The 16,137-nt window shown below is 38.9% G+C and overlaps 1 protein-coding gene across 2 annotated transcripts; it reads right to left on the reverse strand.

Moving 5' to 3' along the window:
- Positions 1 to 635: 635 nt before the first annotated feature.
- LOC127946520 (la-related protein 4B-like) lies at positions 636 to 15,809 on the reverse strand. Of its 2 annotated transcripts, none has more exons than XM_052543143.1 (17): positions 15,358 to 15,809; positions 13,109 to 13,247; positions 8,544 to 8,691; positions 8,291 to 8,446; positions 8,049 to 8,130; positions 7,210 to 7,346; positions 6,972 to 7,075; positions 6,771 to 6,881; positions 6,621 to 6,674; positions 6,302 to 6,508; positions 6,111 to 6,217; positions 5,452 to 5,703; positions 5,262 to 5,307; positions 4,607 to 4,789; positions 4,140 to 4,276; positions 3,768 to 3,867; positions 636 to 2,805 (listed from the first exon to the last, which is right to left on the reverse strand). In XM_052543143.1, the coding sequence occupies exons 2-17, from the start codon at positions 13,193 to 13,195 to the stop codon at positions 2,542 to 2,544; spliced, it is 2,175 nt and encodes a 724-aa protein (XP_052399103.1). In that variant the 5' UTR covers positions 13,196 to 13,247; positions 15,358 to 15,809; the 3' UTR covers positions 636 to 2,541. The 2 variants fall into 2 exon arrangements, with proteins under 2 accessions (XP_052399103.1, XP_052399102.1); XM_052543142.1 differs by having other exon boundaries at positions 5,262 to 5,310.
- Positions 15,810 to 16,137: the final 328 nt, after the last annotated feature.

Below are 16,137 nucleotides of genomic sequence, written 5' to 3' on the forward strand. Positions count from 1 at the left end.
TTTAAGACTGGAGTAATGGCTGCTTAAAAATTAAGCTTAGTCATCACAAGAATTAATTACAGTACTTTGATCTGTATTCAACAGATAAGAAATAATGTCCTAATGGTTAAGCTCACATTGGAAATCTGGATCCTTTTTATCTACATCTTGAAATAAAGTTTTAAATATTTTTTTAAACCATTGTCAAATGATGAAGAAATATGTATGAAATCATTATTTTTAGGTCACCAATCAGACAAATGTATGACATTTATCACGTGACTCTTCTTCATCCATGTTCTTGCTTCAGTTGAAGCACAAGATGCTGGATAAAAATCAAGTTTTACGCAAATTATGCGGAGTTCATGAAGCTTGAGTGCTGTTGTCAATTAAAGCAAAAAGGGAAAAAACCAAAAACTAAGAAATTCATATGTATTTTCAGTATGTTTGGCACAAATTGTTTTGCTGATAATATAACTTGTAATATAATTTTATTTATTTACTGATAATTCTGCATTACTGGCCTTAAACAATAATCTCCATAAGATATTATATTATGCCACCTTGTGGTCATTCTGGTGACCACAAGATTATGCCAACATTGAGAATAAAAACTTGACTTGAGTGAAACAAACCAAGCCTACTTAACAAACATACAATTTCTCATTAACATTTATTAATTTTTTTCCATACATTTTCTCATAACCAATGTTTGGGTACCATTTTAACATTTTCCAATTATTTACATCTGTACAGAGAAAGCACACACATACGAGTGTATACATGTACTACAGTTTAGACTACAAGCATTTACACAGAGGAGAACAAAACAAAACGATAATCCCAAAAGTATTGTGCTACACAAATGTAGTGACGAAGGCTTTGTGACACCTCAACCACATCATCCTTTTTTCTACACTTTGGGAATTGAAAGAAAGAAAACAAACAAAACAAAAAAAATTGTAATCTAAAAAGTTAAGGCAGAGACTTTTTTTTCAAGTTTAAATAAAATTCAAGTTTTCAAACACTTAATTTATATGTGATGTTTCCTTTTTTAAATTTGCTTCTTTTTTTGAACATCAACGGTCTATGTAATGAAACCTTCATTACTTTAACCAAGGTATGCTTCATTTATTGATGGAAAAATGATCATTTGCATTCAGAAAGTCAGAAAAATCAACAAAAGCTTCTTTTTGTTTTTGATTAACAGAGAGAGAAAAAAAAAACATACTCACAGGGAAGATACAAGATAATATAACCAACAGACGCCATGACAACATCTCAAAGCATTCTGCACGTGCTTCACGCTGCAGGAAGACATTTAAAAAAAAAAAACTGTCTCGCTCAGTCCAAAATGATTTCAAACTCAAATGAGAACCAATTAACTTAACTAATGAACAGCATGAATGAGACTGAAACCCACAAAACAGCGCTGATCCATGTGTGCTGAAGGCTCAGATCTTTTTGCTCTTGATGTATACGTCACTATATAAAATGTACACAATCCCACTCACATAGTTGTGGTGATATGAAAGCGAATTGGTGAAGGTCATACGATAGACGTTGGTGCATGTCAGTGTCTTTCCCTTTATTTCTACAGATAAAAGCACCAAAGTAAACCATGTGACGAACCATAGCACCACACTGGGATAGCAAACGAAGTTAAGAAGCAAATAATATAGCCATCTATCATTTAGATCACAGCAGACTAGGCACATGAATACTTCACCCTCGCAACCTGAGGACTTTGCAGTGTGACGATCTTCAAAATCGAATGAAGAGGCATCAGAGCGGTTCTTCCCAAACTATTGGCGAATAGGGGAAAAAAAAAAAGAAAAGAAATGATACAGGAGAACAATGTGTGCCATTAAAAGGTTAAAAAGAAAAGAACAACAATGTAAAAGAAAGCATGCACACAAGAACAGGTATACATACACCTGTATACAATATCACATCAGTACAATTTGATAGAGGATTAAGCATGTAAAAAATATAATTCAGAGCTCAAAAAAAATAATTTTTTACTCCAGTGCTGGAACATCCAAATATAGAAATGGAACAAAACAGATTTACATGAAAGACACACTCATGCAGTTTTAATGGCTGGGACTGTCGGGACACTCAAGGTTAGCAAAATCATATACATATCAGTTAAAAAAAAAGGAAAGAAAACTCAAAAATAAAGTGTTTCAGGATCAGCACTATACAAAAATCACTATTTCCTCCCAAATTCTAACCCCAAAATAAAGGTGAGCTCTGAAAAATGTTTTTAAATAGTTCATCTCCAACTGATGCTGGTTCATTAATCCCATTTTCCTTGGAAAACAACGGAAAAAAATCTTGTAAGTCGAAAAATAAAATTACAACAAAAATATTCCGAGAACCCTTATGCACAAGTGCTTTTGTATGTAGGCCCTGATTCCAGTGACAAGCTGTGTGTCTGTCTTTGTGTGTGTGTGCTCACAGAGACCATGAGAAAAGAGGGACTTTTTTTTTTTTTTTTGTGAGCAGCCCTGACAAAGTTTTCGTTCCCGTTCGGTCCTGGAAACAAAACCAAGTCCCTCAGGATTGGTGGAAGGAAGCCGTTGTACCGCCGCTCGCTCGTTCTCCACTGCTCTGATGAGGTTTCACTGTCTCTCTGGGACAAGCCGTCGCCGCAGATTTGGCAGTTGCAGGTGCTGATTCTCTGCATCTGCGTTCTGCTGAGTCAGAAGTCTTGATGTCTTCAGCGGTGGAGCTGAGAGGCCGGGAATCTGCTGATGGCTGCTGTGTTGGTGCCTCCCTTATCCTCTGACAGATCTCTGCATAGCTTGGCTTCCGGGGCTCCTGGTTAAATATGACAAATTAATCTAATTAATCCATTTATATTATTGATTGTGCTTCAGTGCATTGTCAAATCTAAATCATAATTTCAATCTTGTATCTAAAATGTAGCATGAATTAAAGGACATGATGAACAGGATCTTTTATCAAAAGAAGTCTGTAATGCTCATTAAGGCTGCATTTATTTAATCAAAAATGCAGCAATAACAGTAATATTGTAAAACATTGATATACATTTAAACAACCGTTTTCTATTTTAAAAATCTAATTTATACCCTCTGAAATTTTTGTCTTATTTGTATATACTAATATGCTGATTTGGTACTCAAAAAAAAATATTATTAATTATTAATCAAAAGAAAAGAAAAAATAGAAATAGAAATATTTAGTAAAATGATATGTTTTACTGTCACCTTTGATCAAATTTAAACCATCTTGGCTGAAGAAAAGTATTCATTTCCTTCATTAAATAATAATATTATTGAACCCAAACTTCACTGTAGTATTCATCTGCTGTTAAAGAGTTTCAATCAATTAGAATGTACCGAGGAGCTGATGCAACAGAGCGCAACAGTTCCATATGATATGTGCTTCTGTACAATCCAGGTGAGCTTTTTTAAACATCAATTTCGTAATAGTTAACTATTGAATAGCCAGTAAAAACTACACTGGCCAGAGAGTTTTTAACATAAAAATGAAAACATGGTACAACAGCTCAGCAGTGTCCACCAATTGTGCCACTGAGTTGGTCTCCCTAGACTCAACAACATATATAATTATACATAATAAATCATAATTATACTGTATAATTATATAATTATCTGAATATTCTCCTATAAAAATAATATGTACTCTAAAAAAGCAGCACAAGTCTTTGAAAAAAAATGTTATTTTACAATTTTTGATTCAATAAATTACTGATAGGTTTGATTTAAACCACATGGTGAGGCTACCTGGACACTTACTGTTATTGGATTGCTCAGTGGTGTGGTTTTAGCAGCTTTTGTCTCGGAGCACTTCTCAGCAGGTGTCTGTTTCTCTTTAGGTTTTTCTTTAGTTGTCAGGCTGTAAAATACCAAAAAAAAAGCAATCCATATATTAGAAAGCGCCATTTTCTAAATTTTTCCAGAACTTTATTTTTTCCACCAGAAGTACGTTTATAATATTAGGCTGTTTGCAGCAAGGACGTAAAACACTGTCCAAAAGGCTTCAAGCTATTTACTTTGGAATTCCACATATGAAAATATGCACACAGAGGTTACTTTACTTCGAACACCTTTAAGCGAGAAAAGATTTGTCACATGTATTGATTAATTACTCAGAATAAGAAAACCCACTTTGTAAGTGCTGGAGAGGGTGAGTGTTGGTGGTCCACTGGGGTCTGAGCAGCAGGAGCAGGAGCAGGAGCAGCCTGCACGGATTCTTTGGGGGTCCCTGAAATCACACGGCTGGTGACCACATCTTTATTTAGAGGCTGTGGAGAGACAAAGAGGCCTCCGTGAAACTCCTACGGCAAGGACAGCAGCAACTCAAACACACACACTTACTCTAATCCACTCAAAACACCCAAGGACTTGTCATGGTTATGACTGACAGCAAGGTCTACTGTGAACCTGGCATTCTATGCTAAGTGCAAGTTTATATTTAAAAAGACAGTGCATTTGGTCAATTATCAAGAATTCAAATAATATAAAGCCTGAAATGTTTTTCCCCTTCCTTTTTTAAAATTCAGAATATTAAAAGACAGTTTAATGCTGCAGTACTAACACAAAAGACACTCATGAAAGACTGAATGAAAGCCAACCTTGTCTTTCACTGCTCCGGTGACAATGTCAGACAGTCTGTTTTCAAGGCTGTTTTCAGTTTTTACTTCAGGCTTTAGATTTCCTGCGGCTCCAGGCAGAGGAGGGAAGCTGGACAGGCCCAGCTCAAAGCTGGGGGACGGAGTGCGCTCTTGAACAGGAGGAGGTGACTGTGTTGCTGCTCTCTGTTAAACATATGGAGAAAGAGAGTTGAAATGTGTGCAACAAATTGAGCCTGCATTGGCACATTTATTTATAACTCTGTTTTTGCTGTGATAGAAACACTTTAAAATGAAACTCCTCAATATCCTACTTGCATTATTACAAAGCCCTACAGGAAAACTCTATTCTGATTGGTCAATCACAGCATTCTGTGGTCAAACACCCAGGCAACTGATATTTTTCATATTCTTTTTTTACATGGACATGTCTTTCGTATCAATCTGGTTTCTTTTTCTTGACATAAAGTAACTAGCATTTTCACTCGAATCAATACTTCATGTCGATTTATTAGTTTACAAAGATAATTCAACCCTTCAGGCTTGATTGTAGATCATATTTTACTTAAAGTATTTAGAGTTTCCTATAATAACAAAAGTAAAACTAAACAAAACGCTTGTCTATGCAGTGTTAGTTGAAAGAAGGCAAATAACATACTGGAAACTTGTTGTCATCTCTCCTTTTCCTGTATCCATAGCCACCCCTTCTTCAAAAGAAGCAAACGATCAAACAAACAATATGGAAAATCTACCACCATTTCTTACAGAAATCCCCCCCTATTCTGGATATGGTATTACAACAATATGTATGAAATTAATAAACAGCTGGTGCAGATGTGCAACATTACCTTCCACGGCCTGCATTCAGAGAGAAATCGGCCCCGTTCACCTCCATTCGTCCATTTCCAACCTGGTCCCGGCGTGGATAGGACGGACCGCTCTGTAGTCGAGGTCGGCTACCCAGGTGATGAGCCTGTGGAGGACGTGTCCCATTGGGGACCCTCTCCGAAGGGAAAGTAGAGAAAGCAGCAGGGTTTTCCAGCAGAGTGGTTCCATGTTCTGTTGTTGTTGTTAGACGAATGTGTGTTCTGTTGTGGTTCCTGAACAGATGGAAGAATGGTTACACAGCTGTTTTCTATTTTAAAACGTAATTTATTCCTGTAGTGCAAGGCTGAATTTTCAGCATCATTACTCTAATCTACAGTGTCACATGATCCTTGACAAGTATTTTAATATGCCGATTTGATGCCCAAGAAACATTATCAACAATTTTGAAAAATGTCAAAAATTTATGTGAATATTTAATATTTATGTGAATTCCATGAGAACTTTCAAGATTTTGCCAATAGAACAATATTTATTTGAAAAGTATATCTTGTCATATTATACAATTATTTACTGTCACTCTTGATCATTTGTATCCATCCTTGCTGAAAAGTATAAATTTATTTCTCTTTAGCCGATAGTGTAAATATATAACAAATGGTTTTCACTGTTACAAAAGTACCTGTGTCGAGGGTCATACTGTCTGACATTTAGTGGAGATGTTGCTGATTTAAATGTTGGAGAACCAGCAAAGCCGTTAATGAACGCAGGGCTGGGAAATGGAGTTACCTGTTGGTAGACAAGACTTGATTAGAACCTCTCCAGGCTCCATTCAGATATTCCTCAGAGCCAAACAGAACACATGGCACTTACCAGAGTCGGGTCCAGGTAGCTCTGTGTAGCTGACCAGCCCTGAGGCGTCACCAGTCTGTAAAGAGGAAACTGTTGCTGTGCTCCATACACAGGTGGGATGTAGTAAGGGGTGTAGCGCTGCTGGACATTTGAGGACACCTCCGCTGGTCGATACCCATTCTTTGGCACAAAAGTATTGACGGCAATGGCCTTGGCCTTTATTCTAGCCTAGAAAACATTGGTAGATTGACAAAAAAAAGCTTTATTTGAAAGCGCAAAAAAGGAGAAGTCTTGAGTTCTTAAAAATAGCACAAAACATCCTTCAGTGATTGCACTCTACCTTTATTGGCTTCCCTTGAAAAGTTTTCACCTCTTCTCTGAGATACTGATATGCCTGAAAGAGTGATGTGTGCCAATGTTTAGCAACCAGAAGGGAGCTTATCAAAAATCCTGAGGTGATCAAATCAGGGGCAATAAAGGAGACTCTTACCAGCTGAGCATCTGCCTCAGATTCAAAGGTGATGAACCAGTTGTCATTGTAGGCAAACTCACAATTGATGAATTTGGGCAAGTTATCGTTCTTAAAGAGCGCTTCAACTTCCTGTAAAAAATGAAAGCCAAATGTCAAAGCACAAAAATAAGGTCGGAGCATTAAAGATGTTATTGAATCAGAGAGATGCATGATGCGTACCTCCAGAGGAGTGGCCTCGGGAACCTCTCTGAGAATTACGATGCAGCGGTTCTGATTGGGCCGCACTTTCTCTCCACATATGTCCACTTGGACGAGAGGCAGCTCTGGTGAGTCATAAATGCATCATTAATGTCAGACTCATCTTCTGTGTATAAACCAAACCCATTTTGATGAGTCGAAAACAAAAAGCCATCCTGTGACCCATAAAAGTGCAAAGGTGTTGTTTTTTTAAACTCACTTTTAAGGATGTCTGCAATGAGATCCACATCAGTGCTGAGTTTCTTGATTTGATCAAGGTTTGCCAAAGTCACTATTGGCACATATTGGTCACTGTCCATTTGTGAGATGAGGTACATGTCATTGGCTAGATTCTCCCTGGAAAAGGATAAGAGTCAGGTCACCATCAATCCTACACTGACTCAAGCCAATCTTCAAACTTTTAAGATCATTCACTAGAATTCAAAAGTTTGTGGTCGGTGTGATTTTGCTTAGCTAAATGGTTTAACATTTATTGTTTTATTTTGCAAGGATGCATTAAATTGATCAAAAGTGTAGTGCATGTTCTAGCCTTTTCAGATTCTTGTAAGAATATCCTACATACTCAAATGCTAAATGCTCTTTAGTTTTCATTTGCAGAAGTGAAGCCTGTAACATTTCAATGAGATATTAACACAAAACAATCTGAAATTCACTGTTCTTGATTTAAGGTACCATGTCAAGATATGTTGTTTCAATGGATGTCCAATGTTTAAAAAAAAAAAAGCATGGAACTTCAGGCAAGTGCACCCAACAGGACCAGTTACCAGTCTGGCTCAATGTCACTTCATCTACAGCGATATCATTGACTTGATTGCAAATAAATGAACAGACACTATTTAAACTGAACAGAGATGACATCACTGAATTCAAAGATGAACTGCCTTTAACTGTCATTTTGCATTATTGACACACTGTTTTCCAAATGATTGTTGTTCAGTGCTTTGACGCAATTTATTTAGTTTAAAGCACTATATAAATAAAGGTGATTGATTGATTGATTGATTGAATGTGATCAGTTGTGTAGATGTTAGTAATTACCTAGAAAGGCAGAACTCCAGTGTTGCCTTCAACTGTTCCCGAAGGTCTTCAAGCTGTCTGGAGGAGTCTGAATCATCCACCCCTGCACAAAAGAATAAATCAAATGATAGATTATTTAAAAATCCTATAGTTGAAAGGAATCCTTAACTACTATCTTTGTATCATAGTTAACCTGCAGAACAGTAAATAACGGATATAAAATTAGGTTGACAACAATGAACAAAAGAGCAAAAGCATATTACCTTTCATACTGGTATCCTGGTTTGACACAATGCCCTTCTCACTGGCTGAGCTTCCCATGTACACTGATTCTGGCTGTGCTGCAAAGGGCAGCTCTACAGATGTAGATACCTGCTGTTCCTCATTCCAGTTCCCTTTGCCTTCACTGTTGCTATAACCTAGCATGGACAAAACAAATAGATCAGAACCTCCTCAGACTGATCGGGTCGGTATACGCTGAATTAACTTAAGCACAATCACTTTTGGAGGGTTTACCTCGTGAGATGCAGTTTGATGGGTCATCGGCTCCTTCTACCCATGCCTGCTGAGAATCTGGGTTGGTTGGAGCAGAGGCCTCCGGTTTATGCATGTAATTGGCCCATGCCTTTGCATTGGGATTAAGGTATGAGATCTTGGAGGATTCCTTTAAAAACAGAAAGCAAAAAACATGGGTTATCAATCAGGTGTGTGATTATTAAGGAAATGCATATTCAACTGTGGGCTCTCAAGCCTCAATGTCTTTACAGCCATGCCACTAAACACAGTGGCCACTTAAGACATACTTTAACATGGCTTTTACTGCATTACATAAAAGTTTTTATTTATAAACTTTGTGATGACTTAACCGGACTTGAAATTTATTTTTTCTATAAAATAATTTGTATTTTTCCTTTTTAATAAATGTAATTTGGTTTGATCTAGTGCAATGACATTCATACACATTTAACTCTGGCTGAAGTGTCCAAATAATTTCAAGGGCTACTGAATAACCAAGCTCAAAGCTAGCTAGAGAAGTACTTACGAGTTCACTATAAGCATTCCGCCAGTCCCATACACACGATCCTTCAGTTGCTAACAGGTTATATGGGTAGGATGCTATGAAACCCATAGAAGTTTGGAAATCCTCTGGGATAGCAACAGAGTCTGATTCAGCATCCTGTTCATCATTTTGCACAGTAAGGCTAGCCTCAGAGACAGCATTTTTGTCCCATGCTGACACCAACGCACATGTCTCTATTTCGTTATCAGATAACAGGACATGTGGTTCTTTGGCCCACGCCGGAAGGCAGTGACTAGAGTGCACAGAATCACTCAACTCTGATTTCCCAAGAAGGTCTGAAACCATATTCAGCATGACTTGCTCCTCCTCCATTTCACCCGGGTCCTGAGGGTTTTCCAACTGCACCGAAACTGTGCCCTGATCTTTATTGAGGAAATATATCTCGTAAGATGGCAATGTGGCATAAATATCAACCTGGTCAGGCTCTACTGGCAACGGAATTGCTGCATTTACATAAGCAGCTTTATCATTCCTATCCTTAACACTGACTTTTAAAGCAGACTGATCAAAATCAAGAACTCCAAGATTGCTTGTTATAAGTTGGGCAACATGAGGTATGGTAGTAGTCAAGCTCTCAATGGACGCATAATCACTACAATGGCCTTGTACGGCACATGCCTGTGCCTCTCCAGTTTCAACTGATAGTGTTTCAGTACTCAAGAGAGGAATGTTGCAGTCAACAACATCTCCTCTGATTTTTCCTATGTCTTGAAGTTCGCTGTGCTCCTGAATGGATGTAACTGAAGATCTCGGAGTGTCATTGACTGGCTGTCCTGAAGAAGAGTCCGGGTACTGGAAAGCACTTTCCCTCATGCAGTCTACTGACAATAAATTACAATCAAATGTCTCCAAAACTTCAGACTGGCTTGGTGGTTGAGACTGTGTTTGTACATCACTGCTAGCAGAACAAACAGATTTCAAACAGTCATTGTTATTCCCATCATTTAAGCAATTAGGCAGCTCTAAAGTTGGTACGAGTCCCTGCGGTTCAGGTTTTGACATTTTGGTTTCACCATCATTAGCACACCAACAAATCTCAGCCACTAACTTCCGTTCATCCTCACTGATGCATTTGCTGGCAATATGCGTCTTCTCATCATGTTGTAAACAAGTCTCTCCTATTTCATTGTCCATGACTTGCTCTTGTGTTGTTGCATGCAATTCGCTTCCCAATCCTGCATGTATTAAATAACTCGCTGCAATGCTTTCTGGATGTCCTGTATTACATACATCATTGTGTGATGTATTTAAAAACCAGGTGGAATTGCTGTGGAAGAGATTTTCCACAACAGGACGATCAGAAGCAGGTACATGTACAGATACTGTGTGAACATCATCAACAACAGAAGAACTCAAAGAACTTAGATTGTGATAATCAGCTTCTTCACATTTACCAGTTACTTCCAGCAAATGCTCAAAGTTCACAAGAGCATTTGTAGGAAGCTGAGATGGACACATGTCACATGGTTCAGCATTTGCAAACTTAGCATTTGGTTCTACATTCTGTTCCGTATTTGGTTTGTCACAAGATTCTGACACAATCTTTGTCTGGTCAGTGGGAAATGCACCGCAAGTGTAGACATGTGTGCTTAAAGTCATGTCTTCTTCAGCATTACAAGTAAGATCTAAACAAATACCTTCTGCATGAGATGGACCGCTCGCACTCTGAGCCACACCAGTAACCTTGAAGATAACGGATTCATTTGTCTGCACTTCAGTTTGCAATATACTGCACTGGAAAGCATTCAGAATGACCTCCTCCTGCGTTGCATTTTGTCTCGATTCAATTTCAGCTCTACAACAGGAAGGTGATTTTGACAGGTTGTCTTCTTCATCAGAAGCCAGTGGGGTCTCAGAGCAAAACCTTACATTTTCAATGTCTTCAGAGGCATCTTTACAAGAGAACCTTTGGTCCTCTGTCTCAACTAACTTTTCTAATGCAGATGTGCTGACAGCTGAAAGAGCCTGAGGCATTTGTTTCGGAACTTTCTCCGCAGGGGTGTTCTTGAAAACAAATTGATCTGATTCCACGGCAGCTACACTAAGGTTTGTAGAGCTATCCGTTGCGTTGCCAAGAGAAGAAATGAAGTAATCAGCATTATCTGACTCAATGGGTTTCTTCTCCACCTTTAGGTTCATTGATTCTCTATTATCATCATCATTTCTACATTGATTTTCCAGTTCTACTTCATCTGGGAGACCATATTGATCTTGCAGAGGTGGTCTCAACATAGATTCATCAAAAATGGCATTATGCATGTTGAGCTCAGAACCGTTTTCCAGATTTGTAGCCTTGAAACCAGAGCTACTATAAAGATCATGGTTTTTAAGTGGGTCAGCAGGTTCCCCCTGTGGCATTGCAGTATCTGTACTTGACTTCAAAACAGACATCTGTTCATTTCTGGCCGGCAGATCTGGGGAGGGTTGATCAATAGCATCCTCTACAGCAGTAGAAGGAGAAAGTGTGTTCTCTGTATCCGTACAAGGAGTAGAAATGTCATTTTCAGATAAAAGCCTTTCATTTTCTTGAACAGGAAATGGTTTTAGAAGATCTGGGAGGGCATGTTCTTCATTTGGAAGTGCTAAATTTAAAGGTAGATTTGTAGAAGACCCTAGAGTTCTCTTTGAGGGACATTTTTCTGTTTGTCGTGTTGCTGTAATCTCATGTGAAGGCCATGAACCCGTTATTGTGTGGTCTTTCGAGAGTAATGAATTATCAAACAAAGTCTTTTCAGAGACAGCTGGTGCGCTTGCATACCTGACTGCATCAGCTTGTGTCACGGGCTGGTGCCCACACTCACTCTCGAAATCCTCTAAATCAATCAAGCAAATGCTGTAGAAACTCTGTTCTTTTTTAAAGCCACGGTCAGTGATCAACAGTCCAGATTTTACCTCTTCTGAGTCATCCAGATTTATTGAGCTCCCAGAGCATTTATTGAATGGAGAGGTGGCTTGCTTTGGAGTGGAAACAGGTTTTGATTGTACATCCCACGGTGTCTTAACTTGATCCTCTTTTGCAATAACAGAGAAACCAGATGGACTTTTACACAGGGCATTTTGTCTGAGGGTGGTGTTCTCACTCTTGCCATCTTGAGATAATTCTGTGGAATTCTGTTGACCATCACAAAACCATTTTGCTCTCATTATGGCATTTTCAGCTATTCTCCGTTTCACAGAATCCAACGTTTCAGTTTTCTTTATTTGGCAATTGTCTTTTCCCATTTCACTGGCCTTTCCTTTCTGGACTGCATTCTTGTGGATAGGAGGATCACCGACAGGTTGGTCCCAAAATGCCATTCCTTCCTGTACACTGCTTCCACCCTCTTTAATGAGGTTGAGACCTGCTGACAAGTTTGTGGAGGAAGCATTACAACTGGTATCCAAAGCAGCGTTCACATTCCCATTTTGAGAAGGCTTCTCGATGGCCAGATCGGCGGAGCACCAAGCACAGTCTCTGACGTCTTTCGCTGTGTAGCCCTCTGGAATGGCTGCCTGAAGAAGACTTGTTCTCTCGCTGACCAAATTAGGGTTCAATTCTTTGCTGAAACAACACCCCATATTTTAATTGGTGAAACGACGTCTATGCAAACCGGAGAACAAAAACGAGCTCCTCTCACAAGCTCCTCAGAGAGGGAAAGAGAGACAGAGGCGCACGCTATGGCTGCTTACCCCCTCCCCAGCCCCAAAATAGCACATTTAAAATTATACAGCTGACTCACATGGGCCCATCACTCAAATGCGAAGTCTCTCCAATGATTTGTGCTTCAATGGACACTGTACTTGGATTGTATGGATGGAATCAGCAACTTGGCATTGTCTCAAACACAAGGGTGGTTCACAAAACCGCCTGTTAAGCCCTTTCACAACGCCCAAAGCTGGGCGGGTTTCTCAGTTGTTTGGTAGGTTTAGTTGTAGTAACACTTGTAGGTTTTTATTCCCTAATCACAATTGCTTAACATACTTCAAAAGACTAAACAGCAATGTGTAGGTTATACTTTACCAAAAGTGGAATCTCTTTCTCCTTTGCTTCCTGTGACTGCTGCACCTGTGGCTCCACGATAGTTTTTCCTTCCTGGTCTGAAGTCATGAGCTGTCCAGGTTCTAGCTCCGAACGCAGAGCTCTCCAGACCACCAGGGAACTGTGGATGATGAAGCAATGGAAATAAATCAATTACAAATGTTCCAAAGTTTGGGGGTATTTGTAAAATAAATTAATACTTGAGTTTTATTCCGTAAGTGGTTACAAAAGATTTCCATTTCAAATAAATGCTGTTGTTTAAACTTTCTTTCCAACATGAAACATTAAGTAATATAAACAAGTATTTTCGACTTCCAAGTAACCATATTAAAATTATTTCTGAAGGATCATGTGACACTGCAGAAAAACAACAAGACTTAACAGCCAACAAGATTGAAAGAAAGTGACTTGACATACACCAAAGCATACTCAGACTTTGTGCTCTGCATTTAACCCATCCAAAGTGCACACAGACAGCAGTGAACACACACACACACTATGAACACACACACACACGGAGCAGTGGGCATCCATTTGTGCTGCGGCGCCCGGGGAGCAGTTGGGGGTTTGGTGCCTTACTCAAGGGTCCCTTAAGTCAAGGTTTTGCTGGCCCGAGACTCGAACCCACAACCTTAGGGTCAGGAGTCAAACTCTTTAACCACTAGACCACGACTTCCCCAATTCCACGACTTCCCCATTGCATTAATGAGAAACTCATTCTTTAAAATACTTGTATATTTATTTATACAGAATCTTTGTAAAAAAGCAACTACACTGCAAAAAGTGCATTTTAAGTAAACAAACATCAATAATGCATGAACATCCAAAATAAGACCACTGTACCATGTGCTTCAACAAAAATATGTAATGTACTTAAGAGTGAATCTTATTTCAGTTTTCCAAAAAGAGGGCAGTGGCGGGGTGCGGTGTTGTGTGATTGGTGGCTGGGTATGTGGGTGGTTTGAGAGGGGGTTATATAATACCCAAACTCAAAATTTGTCATTTCCATACCTAAAATACATATTTTACAGTCACTGTTAAGTAGATTGATCATAAAGCTAAAAGGCTGATTACCAGTGGCAATCTTTCACAAAACTGAATTAACATCTACCAAATTTATCACAGGTAGAATGCAAAATGTTCTAATTTCACAAGCATTTCAGTCAAATGTCATTTAAGCAATATTTCAAACCTTTAACCCACGGGGGCGGGGGGGGGGGGGGCAATATGGCAACAGTTGCACAATTCCATGGGGGGTGAAACCCTGCATCCAACACTAGCTGTAGGAGTTAGATTTAACTGATCATGGGTCGAGAGTAAGGAGAGATGACTGACAGATGCTGCAGGATTTGCTGCTCAGCAGATTGACTAATTCCTTAACTTATAAGATAAGATGTGCTTCCTCTACACAAATCAAAAGTGAACGTAAACAGCGAGAGCTAATTCATATGAGATTTAAATTCGAAAAAAACATTGGCAAAAGAGGACGTGTGGTAAGCCCAAGTACACTTTAAATTGAATTTATTTTGCACATAGGGGAAACAATAACATTTAACAATTGCTTGATCGTGTAAACATAAAAAACATACATTTAATCTGTCAAATGCAAATTTTGACTCAAGACATTCCTCTCAAAAGACACATGGTGGATGTTTACAATGTGACAGTACGTAAACATGACTGCACCGCAATGCATAACCATTTAAAATGACCAATATTTAAATGCTGTTTTATAAAACAACATGCAAGAACCACAAGCAAACTAAATGAGGTTACTAAAAATGACATCTGTATTGAAGATGTCAAATCAACTATCCATATGTCAAAGCACATGAATGCTGCAGGCCAAACCCACAAACACAACAGACAGCTGCTAGCTAAAACCAGTAAAAACTATCCCCTTCTATAAAGTGAACTGCACACGAACACATCAAAAACAAACTTTAAAATCGTTTAAATCTCCAACTATCAAACACAGAATGTTAAACATCCATCAAACAGCTTATTTAAACAGAAAGTAAATAAGAGTGTCTGTTAGCTTACATGCTAAACACTGGCAGATACTGAGAAGTAACACAGCTAGCCTGTACAGTTAGCGCAAGTTGCTAACTTCGAATGGCGAATAAACATTCAGGTGTTAATTTTGGGATCCAATTTCTGTCTAAAGCTATATATGGATGAAATGTTTTATTAGATTAGCGCAATAAACGTGCGTATGAGTTTCAAGTCACCTGTTTCTCCTCTCCGCGCACGGGAGACTGTTTGCGGCCCGAGCGTCTGACTTCCACGAACAAAACTTAGAAAACAAATCCACAGATCCTCGCAGGAAACTTTCAAACCCCCACAAAAACGTCAACAGCCTCCAAGTACCACCAGCTCCTCGGTATCAGGTCTGATAGTGAACTTTAAAGGTCTGTTTTGTGATGTTTAAGTGACTGGCTAACGTTGTTGTCGAGATGGTAACACGAGACTGATTGAATGCGTGTTATTCTTCAAAACGGCTTGAGTCTCCGTGGGAAAAATCTATATCCGTACGTGCTAGTTAAACTGGGAAATAATCAGGAACGGAGCCACACGCCTCTTCCCTCCCCGTGTTTTTGCGTCCGGAGTTAAGCTTCACTCTCTCCGCCAAACCGCACTACGAACTCCCGCCCAGAGCCGCTTTATTGACTAGCCCTTCCACTCTCTGCTGCGGCCCTTTCAGTAACTCAACGGCTCTATGTTCTAATTGCTTTTGATTGCAGTTCAAAGAAGGCTGTCGATAGGGGGCGCCATAAGACAACGAATTGGGAGTGCTCTGGCGTCCATAAATGAGGATAAAATTTAACAGTAAAAAGCTTTTTGGTAGTTATGGTATTGCTTTAAGGCATAAGGTGCTTAAATTAAAATTTTAAAGAAGTGGTTCTCATCTGCTTCATTGCATTTTTTGTAAACAGAAGCTTTTTTATTTGTATTACTTGTCCATGACCTCATCACAACATACGCTTTTTTACACCGATGTAAATTATGTT

Source organism: Carassius gibelio, chromosome A24 (assembly GCF_023724105.1).
Source record: "Carassius gibelio isolate Cgi1373 ecotype wild population from Czech Republic chromosome A24, carGib1.2-hapl.c, whole genome shotgun sequence".
Lineage (NCBI taxonomy): Eukaryota > Metazoa > Chordata > Actinopteri > Cypriniformes > Cyprinidae > Carassius > Carassius gibelio.